Genomic DNA, 15,741 nt, shown 5'->3' on the forward strand with positions numbered 1-15,741 from the left:
ATTGAGCTAGCCCCAAAGTAAGTTCGAGACTTGTGTTATGGGATACTAACTCAACGTTACTATATTTTATAACAAATACATATATAGATAAACATCCAAGACCCGGGCCAATCAGAAAAAGATCATTTTCTATCATGACCCGACCGGGGATCGAACCCGGGACCTCTCGGTTCAGAGGCGAGCACTTTGCACCGCGCCACCGAGGTCGTATATACCTATATGGAGGTCAATGCTTTAATTTACCAATAAAAAATAATTCTTACCACGTAGCTATATCCTCATTCGCTTCTTTAACCTTCACCGTCTGCTTGTATTCCTCACTTTCCTCATCATCGTCGAAGAAATCCTCGGTGTCCCTTCAAAAAATTAAATGCCATGGATTATATTTTCAAATAACATTTTTGCCAGTTACAAGTCTTATTATGTGAACAGTACGACTTTTCATTTCAACTGTAATTAAAATAAGACTTCTTTTTAGGGTTCCATACAAAAAAGAAAAAATGGAACCCTTATATGAACACTCGTGTGTCTGTCTGTCCTTCCGTCTTTCACAGCCAATTTTCCCCGAATATACAGTACAAAATCACGTGAAATTTGATAGGTTGGTGTAATCCTATAAATTGACATAGTTGATTTTTGAAAAAAAAAACACGCACGCGGCACAGTAGCGCCCTCTAGTTTATAAAACGTAATTAAAGACTATCAGACTTTTTGGCCAAATCCCAGTTATGTGCGGTATATGTGTTAATCTAACGTATCAACTACGTCAATGACGAATAAAAAAAAATCCCCAAAAACTGTGAATAAACACACAAATACACTCACAAACTTTCACCTTTATAATTGACACATCAACTTGGGGTAAAAATAAATTTTTTGTATGTATGTTTGCAACGCGATAACATTCGAACCGTTGTTGGTCTGATTTTGATGAAATTTAAAAGGTATGTAGGATCTGTCAATAGAATTTTTAAATTCGTGGGGCAACAAAATCGGTTAAGTCGTTTTTATATATAGTATTAGAGTACTAATATTGACCAATTATTAAATGCCTGACAGGAAGAAAACAGAGAGGTATGTAATAATATTATACTATCTGTATGTACCTGTTCTCACAAATAAACTATTTGATTGATTGATTGATTGAGTGATTGATTGATTGATTGATTGATTGATTGATTGATTGATTGATTGATTGATTGTCTGATTGATTGATTGATTGTCTGATTGATTGATTACCTTCTCCTCAATATGGAGTCATCGAGACATATATTCTGCCCGCAGATCTTTGCAACACTTTGTGGTTGTTCTGTTGTGGTACTCGTACTGGGCTGGGGGTCCTCCTCCCAGTTGGAGATGTCCACGGGTTGTGGTGGTTGTGGTTGATCCGGGGGGTTCTGCTCCTCTGGTGGGGGGCGGGGCGGTATCAGTTCTATGCCTGGCACTCTGGAAATAAAAATATGTATTTTGTCGTTGATATGTATATTTATACTTGTTGTGAATAGTGCAAATCTATTGGTGCAGAATTTTAGAATTTAAAGCATTTATTCAAAACCTAGCTCATGGCCGCGGCTTCGCCCGGGTGAAATTCCCACGGGGACGGTGATTTTTCGGAATGAATAGTACTCTATGTCCTTCTACTTATTCAAATTTATGCTAAATTTAATTAGTGAGAATATCAGTTGAGCAGATAAATGGTTAAGAGGTAACAAATAAATAAACAGACAAACTTACATTCGGATTTATTATTAGATAGGATTAGAATTTTAGACCTTAATCAATAGATAATACAGTATTTATCAAAGCAAGAAATCGAAACAAATCATTTATTCAGAAATTGGACCTTGACAGGCACTTTTTCACGTCAAATTGTATATTATACATAACACATATTTCGACCACTGTTGAGAGGAAATGCCGAAACTCATTTAAACAATGTCCCTATCATACCAAATGGGCTTCGTTCTGTAAGAAAAATTTAGACGTACTACATATACATATATCTGTATCAACATAGGTTAAGCAGTTACCTATCTGGCGGGACCGGAGGGGTGGGCGGCAGCGGGCTGGTGGGGTCGCGTGCGGGCGCGCGGGGCAGCGGCGCCGCGGGCGCTGAACAGTACACGTTCTCGCCCGAGGACAATATTTTCAGTTCCTGCAGCTTCGTTCGTAAGGTTGTCACCCAATCCTGCATTGTCTCCCTGGGATTTAAAAAGAAAATCAATTAACTAGTGTGGTATTAATCATCTGTGGTATTTTAGTTTTCACCACTGACATTAATGTGATAGTGTTGGCACATGGTTTTGGAATGATTGATGAGAAGCCGTGGGCAATCGCTGGCCCGCACTGTGACTCACTTGAATCCCACAACAAAACAGCTCACCAATCGCTGGCCCGCACTGTGACTCACTTGAATCCCACAACAAAACAGCTCACCAATCGCTGGCCCGCATGGTGACCGCCTCAGTGTCAGTGTGCACGCGGAAGTCGCACTCGGCGGAGGCGGAGGCTGTGACGTGGCGCGCGCGACGCAGACACGCGGCCCACACGGGCCGGTGCGCCAGCGTGTGCGGGCACGCGGCCGCCGTGTACTGCTCCAGGTACGGCGTGCGCCCGTTGTGGATACAGAACAGTGTCCACATCGGCTTCAGTGACACTTTCTGGAACAATTGTTGTAATAATAAAAGCCTATTTGTTTTCTCTGGCTCTTGTAGGTTTCGCCTGTGCCAAATGTCATCGAAATTGGCCCAGTAGTTTTCGAGTTTATTTCTGTTTATTTATTTATATATATATATATATATCTATACTATTATTATAAACAGGTAAGCGTTAGCGAGTTTATGAGTTTGTATGTTTGAGGCTGGTAATCTACATAACTATAGAACCGATTTCAAAAATTCTTTCACCATAAGAATGGTACATTATCCATGCTATAGGCTATTTTGTATTTCAAAATTCCCACGGGAGCGATGCCGCAGGCATCATCTGGTATATAATAAATAATATTACAGTGTGGAACCGGCATTTTATTGAAGAATCCACACCGAACGAACGAAGAAGTCACTCCCATATACAAACAAGCAATGTCATTGTTAAACCATGCTATCAAAGAGACGTATCTTCATTATTATTTATTGTCATTACTACTACTTCAACTATTATTAGACTCCGCACAGGTCATGCATCCCCGGTATCCCCAGCTAAAATAAGAATTAAAGACAACTCGCTATGTGAATGCGGCCTAGACGAGGGTACACCTGATCACATATTTTTTGAATGCTCAAAATTTTCTCTATCTCTATACGACTTGCTTCCCCCTTAAGTCCCAAGACCTGTGAATATGCAATTTCTATTAACATTAGTTTTCTCCCCATTTATAATTATATTGGCAAAATTTATACAAAATAATAATATCTACTTATAATTTTTATTTACTTTATCCGTATGTATGTATGTATAATATATTTATATACTCTTATATTTTAGGTTACACACTGAACCGTGTTTCATATATCATTATAACATATTATATTCCGTGTCAATCTCAACCTTGACGTTGGCAAAATCATCGTTTTGCCGAACGATGGAGCTTAGAAATTAAAAAAATATATATTATCAGATAAACTACTTAATATACATATACTTATCTATGAATTTATTACATAACAAATGATAAGAGATAATATTAAATAAATAGTTTTGCAACTGATGTGGTATTTTTCATTTAATTGTTGTCTGTCATATGTTTATTTCCCATTGTTTGCTTTCAGTATACTAGGCACATTGTAATATACTGAGAGGTTTCGTGTATACGTGTATTGTGAATTCAGTAATCTAGTAAATAGACTGTGTTCAATATATTGCTGTAATTAATAATTCAGGTAATCATATTTGGAATATAATCAAATTTATTGACAGCTAGTAACTTGGAATCGTACGGGGCATTTATGTACTAGGTTTCGACCGCGGCTTCGCCCGCGTTAATTTTCCGGTATGAAAGGTACCATATGTCCTTCTCCATACTTCAAACCTGTGCAAAATTTCAAGAAGATTGGTTGAGTAGATAGAGTGTAACAAACAAATAAACAAGCAAACAAATTTACTTTCGCAGCATTTATAATATTAGGTAGTTAAGATTAGGATAAACCTTCGGGAATAAAATATCTAAATACCTTACAGTAGAGACTGTACCATCCTTCGCACGAGTTAAAAGAAGGCCTTGTCAGCTTAAATGCTTTGTTTTATACTATGTAGTGGTATATGTGACACAAGGTGCTGCCCGCGACTCCGTACGCGGCTTAAACTGTCACTCACCAGATTACCATTTATCTCCACAATAAACATCGTGTTCACCTGAATTAGTTGAATCTTCAAAACTGCTTATTTAGCAAGCTCCAAACTTTTTTAATATTGATTTATTGGCTGACGACGATAAATGCAATAACTTTTTATCTCTATTAAAAGGCTACAACTATAGGCCAATTATAAACACCACGACCTTCCGAAGAAATTCTGCTGAGTCATGCATTGACAACTTTTTGACAAATGTGCCCGAGGAATATATCTCTGACATCATGGTAGATCACAACGGACTGGCAGATGGACATGCGGCAACTTTTTGTACTATTAAATTAGAAGAAATAAAAAATAGCTCTTATTCTCATTACATAACCGAACGTCGCTCTTTTAACGCAAATAACAAAAATAAGTTTAAAAGTAGACTTGAAGAACAAGATTGGACTATTTTAGGGATAAATACTTTTCTTAAAACTTTACAAAAAATATTTAATGATTCGTTCAGGAAAGGGAAGCAGCGAATAAAATTTGGTAGTACTTCTAGATTAAACTGGGTGACACGTGGTCTAAAGGTATCGAGTAAAATGAAGCGTTTTCTGACTTCCATAAATGAAGATACAGATGAATCTATACAAAAATATAAATGTTCGTACATAAAATTATATAGACGAGTCATTAATAAGGCGCGTAAATTGGCTATTACTCAAGAAATTAATAAGGCAGAAGACTCCACCAGAGCCATTTGGAAAGCTGTAAATAAAAGCAGAAACAAACAGTCTAAATTAACAAATAATAAGATTTATCTAAAAATAAATAATGACTTAATTAATAATATGCAAGATATTGTTGACATCTTTTCTGATAATTTTAAAACTGACAGTAAGTTACCTTCTAATAATAATAATGATAAAGCGTTACAAATAATGACTGTAGACAGAGTGGCCGGAGCTGCGTCTTGGGAGCCCGTAACTCCTTACGAAATCAAAAAAATTGTTGATAAAATGAAATTAAAGAGATCTTCTGGTTATGACGAGATACCCATCGCAGTTATCAAGGATAATATAAATATTTTAGCAGGGCCTTTGAGCCGTTTCATAAACAAATGCTTCGTAGAAGGTATTTTCCCTGATCAGCTGAAGATTGCCAAGGTAATACCCATTCACAAGAAAGGATCTAAAACGGACCCAAAAAATTTCAGGCCTATATCTCTACTATCCATAATTTCGAAAATTGTTGAAACAGTAATGAAAAAGCGATTGCTATCACATTTAAATCGACATAACATTCTTAGTAGCAAACAATTTGGATATCAACAGGGTAAAGGTACTAAGGATGCAATTGATAACCTGATTGGAGAGGTTACAAAAAGGCTCAATGATAAAAATAAAGTGGCTGGTTTATTCCTTGATCTTAGTTCCGCGTTCGATGCAGTTGATCATGGGATATTGATAAATAAACTCGAGCATCTAGGAATAAGAGGAAAGAGACTAGATCTATTTCGTTCTTATCTAACAAATAGGAAACAGTTTGTTGAAATGAAGGACATAGAAGATGGACGTGAAAGAACAGTCAAATCAAAAACTGAAGTAATTAAAAGGGGTGTCCCACAAGGATCTATTCTAGGACCAATATTATTTATTATTTTTACTAATGATTTAATCTACTATATAAATAAATGTATACCTGACATAGAAATAATTAATTTTGCCGATGACACAAATGCTATAATACACGATAATGACATTAATAATTTAAACATTAAGATAAACAAGGCTTTAAAAGCTTTTCATGTATGGTTTGACAACAACAATTTAATGATAAATGACAGTAAAACCAAAGTGATATTATTTAAATCTACAAGTAGAAATAATTCCAATTTAGACATAAAATTTAATGATAGGCAAATTGACTTAGTGGACAATGTGAAATTTTTGGGCACGTATATTGATGAATTCTTAAATTGGAAGAAAGAGTTGTCGTCAGTTGAAAGTGCTCTTTCATCAGCCTCTTTTGCTTTACGTAGCCTTCGTGAAGAAATTAGTATGGAGAAGCTCAAAATGGTATATTTTGCGTTAGTTGAGTCCAGGCTTCGCTATAGCATAAAATACTGGGGACAAAGCTATGACTATAATATAAATAGAGCTTTTGTATCTCAAAAGCGGGCTATACGCGCTATGGTACGAATATCACCACAAGATTCTTGTAAACCACATTTTAAAAAGTTGGGAATACTAACGGTACCTGGTCTGTATTTGCTTGTGGTCTTAACTGATTTTAAAAAACAGCTACCTCAACTAGAAACGGAACAAGAAAAAATCGTACGTGAAGGAACCAGACGAAAACACTTCATTTCTAATATAATACCCAGTCTAAATGTTGTCAGGCATAGTCCGTACTATCAAGGGGTTAAATTATTTAATAGACTGCCAGTTGAATTTAGAGGAAATATCAGTTTTAATTTATTTAAAATCAAACTGAAAAATATGTTACTTGCCAAAAACATTTACGACATAGAGGATTTCTTCAACAAATAAAAAAATTATTGCATATATCGAAGTTTTGTTAGATATTTTAAGTTTAATTGTATATTTTTTTGTAATTTTTATTTTGTATTCTATTTGTATTCAAACACAATTGTTATTGTTATATGAATAAATGATTTGATTGATTGATTGATTGATTGATTGATTGATTGATTGATTGATTGATTGATTGATTGATTGATTGATTGATTGATTGATTGATTGATTGATTGATTGATTGATTGATTGATTTTGTGGTGACACATGCAAGTATAATAAGCCTTCTTACAATGTTCCTAATCAAATTATTTCCATTTTTTTATTCATATATTTATATGTATATATATATATATATATATATATATATATATATATATATATATATACATACGACAAATCACATTTGAGACTTGTGTTATTGTATAGTAACCCAACGACACTATATTTTACATATATACACATGAAACTTAAATTATATAATAAAATAATCCGGCCAAGTATGTTTCGGGTCATGTACAGTTCCGTAGGTTACTATGGAACCGTGATCAGAAATGTCAAGATTTTATTTAACCATATTGTCAGATGATTACGTCATATCATTGGTTGACAGTTTAGTTCCCTAGTTTGTATGCGACTACCTGCCACTAGATTAGGTGGTTAGTCGTAAGTCATGTCAGAGGCCTTTAGGCGACTTGAATAAAATCTGACAGTATTAGCAATAACACACTCGATATGACAGGCAGAATATTTCGACTTCGGGCGTTTGAACGACAGAACCCTTCATCTACGAACGATTCGCCGACAGAGTGTCTGCTCTATTCGGTCGACGAAACGTTCGTAGACGAAGCATATATCGGAGAACCGTTACAAACACTAATATTTCAATGAAGACCAAGATTCATACCTTCTGACCGAGCTGCAAAAGTTTACTGCCCGTAGTTTCATTGGGTACCCTTTTGAGGTATGCATTCTTTTGTATCTCCCTGTAGTACAGCGGGCCCTCCTCGAAGGACATTTTGTGACTTTTGAAGCACCTGAAAATGTTAAATATTTGAAAACTGTGGCAATTTTTAGAAGAAATATTCGCCTGAACTCATTTAGAATTGGTTAAAGCACCCAACTATAAAAGGACACAAGTTTGAACCCTACTTGTTCCACAGTTTGTATACCAATATACATGAACCACATGTATTTAAAATAAAATAAAAAGCATTTATTGCCAGTTTCTTGGCACAATAGAAAACATAAAACAAAAGTGCACTTGGGCGACCATCTGTATTTATATGTAGTTTTTATATACCACCACTTTCTTCCAGTGAAAGAAAATATCATGAGGAAACAGGCAAATGATGGTTTGGCTTATAGTGTGTGATATGAAGAAGACAATCCCAAACTACTCAATTAAAATGTCTAAGTTAATGGCCACGACTCTCAGATATGAGAAATAAAACTCCGTCCTTTAAAATAAAGAATTTCTAAAATCTTAAAAATTAATACAATTTTACACAACCCCAACACAGATTATTCATAAATTAGGGTAGTAAAAAGATTTGTTGTTGCCCGGGGCTTCGCTCCGGTGGGAATTTTGGAGATAAAATATAGCCAATAGCAATCTTGGACAATGTACCTTTCTAATGGTGAAAGAATTTTTGAAATCACTTTGGCAGCATACCCCTTACCTCTTTATAATAATAGTATTTATATTTATATAAGATTATATAATAATACAAGATTTATATTAATATAAGATTAATAAAATTTTACACAACCCCAAACACAGATATATATTCATAAATTAGGGTAGTAAAAAGATTCTTGTCTTGTGGAAATATGCAGGAGGAATGATGTGATCATATGCTCAAAAAGTCATCCCAACCTCCAGGTATAAATCTCCCCCATTCTGTTGACCAACATAACTTTACAAGCCCTAAAACATAGAATGTGCCAGCGACTTATCCTCCCATGCAAACTGTAAAAGTTAATCAAGGGAAGGGTTATAAACTGGAATTTTTTCCCTTAACTTGTGTTTATTTAATTGAAGTCCACCATACAGCTACATATGGCCTTACAGTTCCTTTCATATATCTTTAACAAAAACCATCAACCAAAAAAGTTTTACAAAAATTATTAGTTGTATTTTGTGTAATATTTGATTGTCCATAATATGTACTGTGTGACTAAAGTCTCCAAGTATCAATCGTCAAATTAATTAAGATGCTAGCGACACATTAAAGTGAGTCAGAGCTAAACTATGTCCCTGTGTCCTTAAATGTATTAGGTACATGCTCACAAAGACATAAAGTGAATGCAATTAGTATTTTTTCATGTTATGCCTATGAAAGCATATAAAAAGCATTAAATAGATGCAGTACGGAATTCATCAATAGTTAACTGTCTCATTTAATTCAGAAAAAAATGCGGAAACTATAACTTACCATGTACCTACTATGTAAAAACTAACTTTCTACGATTATATTCAGAGCAACTTCAACGGCTAACCTTCATGTTATTAGCCGACCGTGACAGTTATCGCACCTGCAAAGTTATTGCGAAATAAATATCACATTCGAATGCACGGCTACAAAAATATTAATCAAATGAGTAGGTAGGTACGTACTAACAACACAAAGCACAAACGCCATATTAATAAATAAATTACTTTTGACGTTTTATTAAATTATTGCCAGTATTTATATAAATTTAACTACACACGCTACAATAGTTAAATATTTGCTGTCATGTTAACTGCGTCATGGTTGTGTTTGTAAAGAAATAATGTGAAAGTAATGAAACATGACATGACATGACATATCTCAATATAGGCAAAGTATATTTTTACTGTGAAATCCAGTGATCCAGTGACTGACTGAGTACTTAATAATTTCCAAGAACCAAAGTATAAAATCGCTTGTAACTATAAATCGCAACGTGAATGGGAGAGATTTCCTTATCTTGTTCGTGTCGAACTGGCAATATTGCGACATGACATCCTTTGTCTTTGGAAAGTTTGACGTTTCTTGAGTTGGAGTTTATCGTGAAAATATATTAAAAATTCAAGTATTGGTAAGTTTTATTCTCCTTCATAAAAGTTAACCAATTTTTTAAATGTTTATAGTTAACTGTAAATAGAAATAAGAATTAGAAATGCAAGTGCAAAGTCATAAAATAATGCCTTATCATCGAAACTGTCAAGCTAATTTTGTTTTTAATTTTAGTTCAAATTTTAATCGGAAGGAGCGCTAATATCGCATTTTATTTTGATCACGTGACCCTTTGAACCGCCAAAATAAATGTCATTTTGTTTGTCATCTGTCTTGCTGATACCGTAATTTTCTCGCGAAAAAAACATTTTTTCAGTATTTTTCCGTTATCATAACGTTCGGTGCATTATTTATTGGTTACACAGTCGTCACAATCGTGCGATATCATTACAATTTGCCTAGGAAACGATGGCAAAAGTGCACATTACCAACGTCGTGGTGCTAGACAACCCAAGTCCATTCCTAAATCCTTTCCAATTCGAATTAACCTTCGAATGTATAGAAGAACTCAAGGAGGATCTAGAATGGAAGATGATCTATGTAGGATCAGCGGAAACAGAAGAGCACGATCAAGTTTTGGATACAATTTACGTCGGTCCGATACCTGAAGGCCGGCACATGTTTGTATTTCAAGCACCTCCACCAGACGTGAGCCGAATCCCTGAAAACGACGCCTTAGGTGTTACTGTGGTGTTACTAACGTGTTCCTACCGAGGACAAGAGTTCGTCAGAGTGGGTTATTTCATAAACAATGAATATAGTGATAGTGAGCCAGAATTGAGAGAGAATCCGCCAGCAAAGCCGCAATTTGACAAAGTTGTAAGGAACATTCTAGCGTCAGAACCTAGAGTTACTAGATTTAAGATTAATTGGGCAGAACCCGATGCCGCAGCGGCAACAGATTCTGGTGATGGGAATTTGGAAACGTCTCATGCTCCGAGTAATGACTCGTATGGGGCTTCCTTCAATGCTGATAGTCAGATCAGTGGTATGGAGTTCCATGGTAGCTTAAGTGGTTATGGCGATAACTCCAATTCAATCGCTCCTATGGAGTGCTGAGGTGAGTATTTAACATTTTATTTTACTTTAAAAATAAACAGCTTCTTATAAAATATAAATAGACATTGATATGGTTCAAAGCAGCAGCAAATCTAGTTAAAGGTTCACAATAGAAGCAGAATAATTATTAAGTTGAGTACTGAAACGGTTCGGTGTTACAAAATCTGCAGAGAATCTGTAACTATGGAGAGCATTACTTTCTTCTGTAGCAATTGCATCATGAGTACTCTGCATTCCTTCAAGAGTCCTTGTATACATATAACTTGTATACAATCTTCTCAATGCTTTTTTAAGGTTAAACACTGGTGAAACATCTGTACTTACTCGCAGGTCTATCGAGTGATAAAACTGGTTACATCCAATGTACCGTACTAGGTGGGTACCTATAAGATTGGATGTAACCAGTTTTAACATATAATTTTTTGCTTTTTAATTGACCATTTTCATTTTGTTGTTTCAGAAAACCAAATCATAGAAAATAAGAATTTAATAATATAGATGTCAAATGGACATGGAACATAACTGAATAACATTATGTGTTGGGAAAACAAGGTGTTGTCACCGCTGTTGTATGTAATGTTCATGAGATAAAACACGCACAAATAGGTGAAAGAAGGAGATAGACAATTTAAGACTTTTTTTCTTTGTCTAAAATCATCATTCATTTTTCAAACAAAATCTAGATCGAAGTCCACAGCCAACACAAAAATAATAATAAAAAAGATTTGAATTGGTATCTTTTTCTTTTTTTTTCTTTTTGTGTTGTCTGTTTTGACTTGCTGGTTAGAAGTTTACTGTTTTCAGTAAATGATTTGTGGTTGCTGGTTTTAGTTACGATGATAAAAAAATATTATCAATCCAGCTAAACTTGAGTAAAAATGTATTACCTATCATATGAGCCAACAAAGAAAAAATATGTTTCTATCGTATACATCCTTGTTGGCTTGAATATATTTTGTAGAACCATGAACTGTAATTAACTGACTGAGATTGCATATTGTACTAATATTAGGTTTAAATTATATGTTTCCTTTTTATGTTTTATAAGAACTGTATTGGTTTAAGTTTTCATTGATTACATGGTAAACTATTTAGTGTCCTAATTTTAATGTTTTATTTTATGAAATGTATTGAGAAGTATGCATAGTTTTAATGTTGTAAATGGAAGATTTCATTAATCTCCTTTGGGGATTTAACTTTGCATACTTTCTATTGTTTTACACATCAAAGCTAGATTTTTGAAAGAAGCTGACAAACCATACACAATATATCTGTTGTGACTTCTGTAATCCTTTAAAATCAGGCCTTCATTATTACTAGAACATGATATTTACAATAAATAGGGTAGATGATTAATTTTTGTGTAATGGATAAGCCTATGGATCGAAAGGTCCCAGATTAGAATCCTACTCATGCCACAGAAGTTTGTATACCAATCTGACTCATGTATTTTTCATCGACCACCACTTGCTTCCGGTGAAGGAAAACATTGTGAGGAAACCTGCACATTAATTGATTATTAACTTGTGTGTGAAATGGAGAAGGCAATGGCAAACCACTCCATTAATAGTGCCAAGAAAGTTGTGTGTTTCATTCTACATAATAACTATGGCCCTCAGCCATTAGGAAATACGACTATGAAGGGAAAATTTGTTCTACAACTTGTGTTCTAGAAGTACATAATATTATAATTATATAGTAAACATGTAAATATTTCTTACTGACCTTTTAGTTGTCTTTAATGTCTTCACTTTTATTTATTTACTGTACATACCATTGTTTTACGTAACAATTATGAAAACGAAAGCTTATTTTACTATAGTTTTTAGCCGGTATGTTTCGACTCAAATTACGCAACAGAATTTATAATACCGTCGTAATTTCTGTAATCGATGGGTTTCGTCTAACAGGCTGATGATATTGGCTGGTACGGCCACGTCTTGCGTAGACCGACAAACTGCTTGGAAGTAATGCCTGGCCACATCGCTTACGCTGAAGCTATCACAGTAAACACTGCACACTATCGCGGACCAAGTTACCCTGCGGGAATCTCTATGACGCGGCAATAAGCTTGCAATGTATTTGGGTAGGTTAATGTGCCGTTGACTGTACCGGTATTTTTCAACCGTTTCGGTCACAAATTTCTCTTTGAAATTTGTTTTGACAACGACTACGTTTATTTTCGGTTCAGTTTTGATCCAAGAATCTTAACTACTTTTGTGACACCGAAACTGTCGTAATGATTGATGTTCAATTGCGATTCAGCTCGCCTCATATTTTGATTACCATAAAACTGTTTTAGGTTAAAAAAATAAGTGTCTGAATGCCTGAAACCTGTAAATATAGGTCCATATATCATAAATGTAATAAAACGTTTCGCTTATTTCACAAATCCCATTAGATAAACTCCCGCGCAGATCGCATGTCTTAGGCGAGGGATTTTGGGACGAATATTTCACTTATCCCCTTGTTAGATAATTCCTTGCGCAAGTCTACAACTGTGCAGGGATATTAGTCCAAAAATCCTCTATCCTCTAAAAAGGGGATTTTTGTATGACTTATTTCACTGCGTGTCGATGGCGTTTTAAAACGACAATACTTGTTTATCTAATCCCCTGCGCACATGTAGACTTAATCCACATATCCTCTTCACATCTCAGACAGAGGATTTTTGGAAGACTGTGTTTAAATTATTATTAATTGTGAGGATATGTGGAATAAACATAAGTTTAATGTGTTGTATTGACAAAACGGCCTGGTTGCTGCGGTTTTTCTGTAAATTGAGGACATGTAAATAAAGTGATTGAACAAATAAACACGTTTTTGTATTTTTAATTTTAAGTTTCGTCGATAGTCCCATGATAAACGCTGGTACAGCCACTTTTTATGTGCACCGGTGAAAGCTTGCATATAAAAATCGTGTCTGTTTAAAATAATATTGAAAAGACGACTTAATTGATAACACAAAGAAATTAGTAATCTCTTGCATGTGTAAACTCATTCGCAAAATAAATATAATTATGCTGTCAGAAGTAACTATTCTACGCTGACGAAGTCGCGGGCAAACAGCTAGTCTAAATATAATCATATATAGTATAAATTTCTGTAACCTTTGGGAATATTTTAAAGGTCAATGCACATCATTGGTTTTTCTTCGACCGGTAAACTATTCTGTCTAATGACCTGGAAGCATAGAGTGGAATGTCAAATATTTTAAAATTGGAACTAGTTTTTGTTCGCGTCATTTTAGTCAAAATTAGTTTAAGGGACTAACAGAAGACCAAATTTTTGTTTGGCCGTCGTGTCTTTCTGTTTGTATGTTTGTTCACGCATCAAAAAGATGGAATCTGATACGATTTACAGTTGTATATACGATTTAGATGGTCTAACTTAAAATCTGGTATAGGTTTCATCGCGATACGTTGCTTAGAACCCGAGATGTTGACAATAATAAGTTGTGAGCGGACACTTGAATTAAATGCGGGCGAAGCCGTGGGCAGTAGCTAGTTTATTATAAAAATATACTTGATCAACGCATTATGCGGTCATCAACCCTAAAGGATAAGATAGATATTTCTATTTTGATGTAATTTATTCACTATAATCCTAACAAATAGATTAAAAACCTGTATTATATACATGGCTCTTATTATATGGAATCGGTATTGTGTCTTGTCTTTATCACTAAAATTATGAAGATTCGACTTCGAATCGGTCTCTAGTCTGTCGTCAGCCCTCCTTGGAAATGCTATTGTTAACAATTAGCTGACAAGGATATATGTCACATTACATCCACGGAAGGATGTGTATAGAGGGTCCTTTCAGACAAGATCACACGCTCACGCACGTGTTGGCAGCTCACTTCCGGCTGAAAATTTGAATAACGAATGCTGTCAATGGAAAAGTAGCCATTTTTTATAACAAAAAAAAAACCTTTGTTCTCGTTTCATTTTTATGGATTTAGATTATCGCCGAGCTTGTTAGCAATACGTCGGCAATCATGCGTGCGGCGTACTTCAATTATTCGTAATTAAATATTTGTGACAATCCCCGGGTAAATGTATTTTTGCTTTGTGGACATTTTTTTGTACTTATTCGTGATTAAAATCCTAACTATATTATAAATAGGAAAATAAGTTTGTTACCTCTTCACGTTCTATGTACTCAATCAATCTTCTTGTAATTTTGCATACATGTAGCAGAAGTATGGAATGGACCTAGATTACTATTCATCCCGGGAAAATAACCGCTCCGGTGGAAAATTCACGCGGTAGCCGCGGCTAAAAGCTTGGTAGACCATTACGTATTAAACCTTCTATACGCACTATACATATAAATATAACGCAACTGCGTGTACTTATATGTTGGACTGCTGTCATTTGTGCTTGAATATATACCTAATACTAAACGAGACACAAAAGAAGTTTAATTCTTATACGTCTGTAGACGTAAAAAGGGTTAAATGAATATATTTCGAAGTCCGTTAATAATAATATCGTCACTTCTAATAATAGATTTGCGTAATTTGAATCTCTATTTCTATGTATAGAAAGCCCTATTTTGCGTATTGTATCATTGCGTGCTACAAAGGAGGTAGAATCGTACCGTTATAAAGGCTATTTGATTGACATTTCTTTATTATAAAATCCTGGCTGAATAGACTCACGTCTAGTTGCTTGTCAGCGGCCGTTGCGTAAATAGGTTCCAAGTTTAAAATGTTTCGTTTTGAAGTTTATTGTGAATGATTTTGAAATTATAATTATTTAAAATGCGATCGTGTGGTTTTTTGTTAATATTATGGCTGTAAGTATAAATACGTAGAT

The 15,741-nt window shown here is 34.8% G+C and overlaps 3 protein-coding genes across 6 annotated transcripts in view; 2 read left to right on the forward strand and 1 right to left on the reverse strand.

The window, feature by feature from the left end:
* The window catches only part of LOC128682136 (uncharacterized protein), a 21,590-nt gene extending 12,033 nt beyond the window's left edge, over positions 1-9,557 (reverse strand). Inside the window, exons 1-7 of the mRNA XM_053766683.2 lie at positions 9,436-9,557; positions 9,254-9,353; positions 7,723-7,852; positions 2,437-2,660; positions 2,031-2,201; positions 1,240-1,446; positions 264-356 (exon numbers count right to left, since the gene is read on the reverse strand). Of these exons, the coding sequence (XP_053622658.1) occupies positions 264-356; positions 1,240-1,446; positions 2,031-2,201; positions 2,437-2,660; positions 7,723-7,833 (806 nt within the window). The 5' untranslated portion in view covers positions 7,834-7,852; positions 9,254-9,353; positions 9,436-9,557. The remainder of the gene's footprint in view (positions 1-263; positions 357-1,239; positions 1,447-2,030; positions 2,202-2,436; positions 2,661-7,722; positions 7,853-9,253; positions 9,354-9,435) is intronic.
* LOC128682138 (xaa-Pro aminopeptidase ApepP-like) overlaps positions 3,741-15,741 on the forward strand; it is a 26,388-nt gene continuing 14,387 nt past the window's right edge. Inside the window, exon 1 of one of the 4 annotated variants that reach the window (XM_053766689.2) lies at positions 3,741-3,881. Coding sequence is in view for 1 of the 4 variants with exons in the window: in XM_053766687.1 (XP_053622662.1) it covers positions 15,687-15,721 (35 nt within the window). In the remaining 3 variants the exon portion in view is untranslated. Of the gene's footprint in view, positions 3,882-9,774; positions 9,882-15,568; positions 15,722-15,741 lie in introns of those variants that run through there. The other 3 variants (XM_053766688.2, XM_053766690.1, XM_053766687.1) reach the window with 3 other exon arrangements.
* Positions 10,088-13,734, forward strand: asf1 (anti-silencing factor 1). Its single transcript, XM_053766691.2, has 2 exons — positions 10,088-10,919; positions 11,379-13,734. Exon 1 carries the CDS (start codon positions 10,268-10,270, stop codon positions 10,916-10,918), a length of 651 nt encoding a protein of 216 aa, XP_053622666.1. The 5' UTR covers positions 10,088-10,267; the 3' UTR covers position 10,919; positions 11,379-13,734.

This window comes from Plodia interpunctella, chromosome 29, assembly GCF_027563975.2.
Source record: "Plodia interpunctella isolate USDA-ARS_2022_Savannah chromosome 29, ilPloInte3.2, whole genome shotgun sequence".
Taxonomy (NCBI): Eukaryota; Metazoa; Arthropoda; class Insecta; order Lepidoptera; family Pyralidae; genus Plodia; species Plodia interpunctella.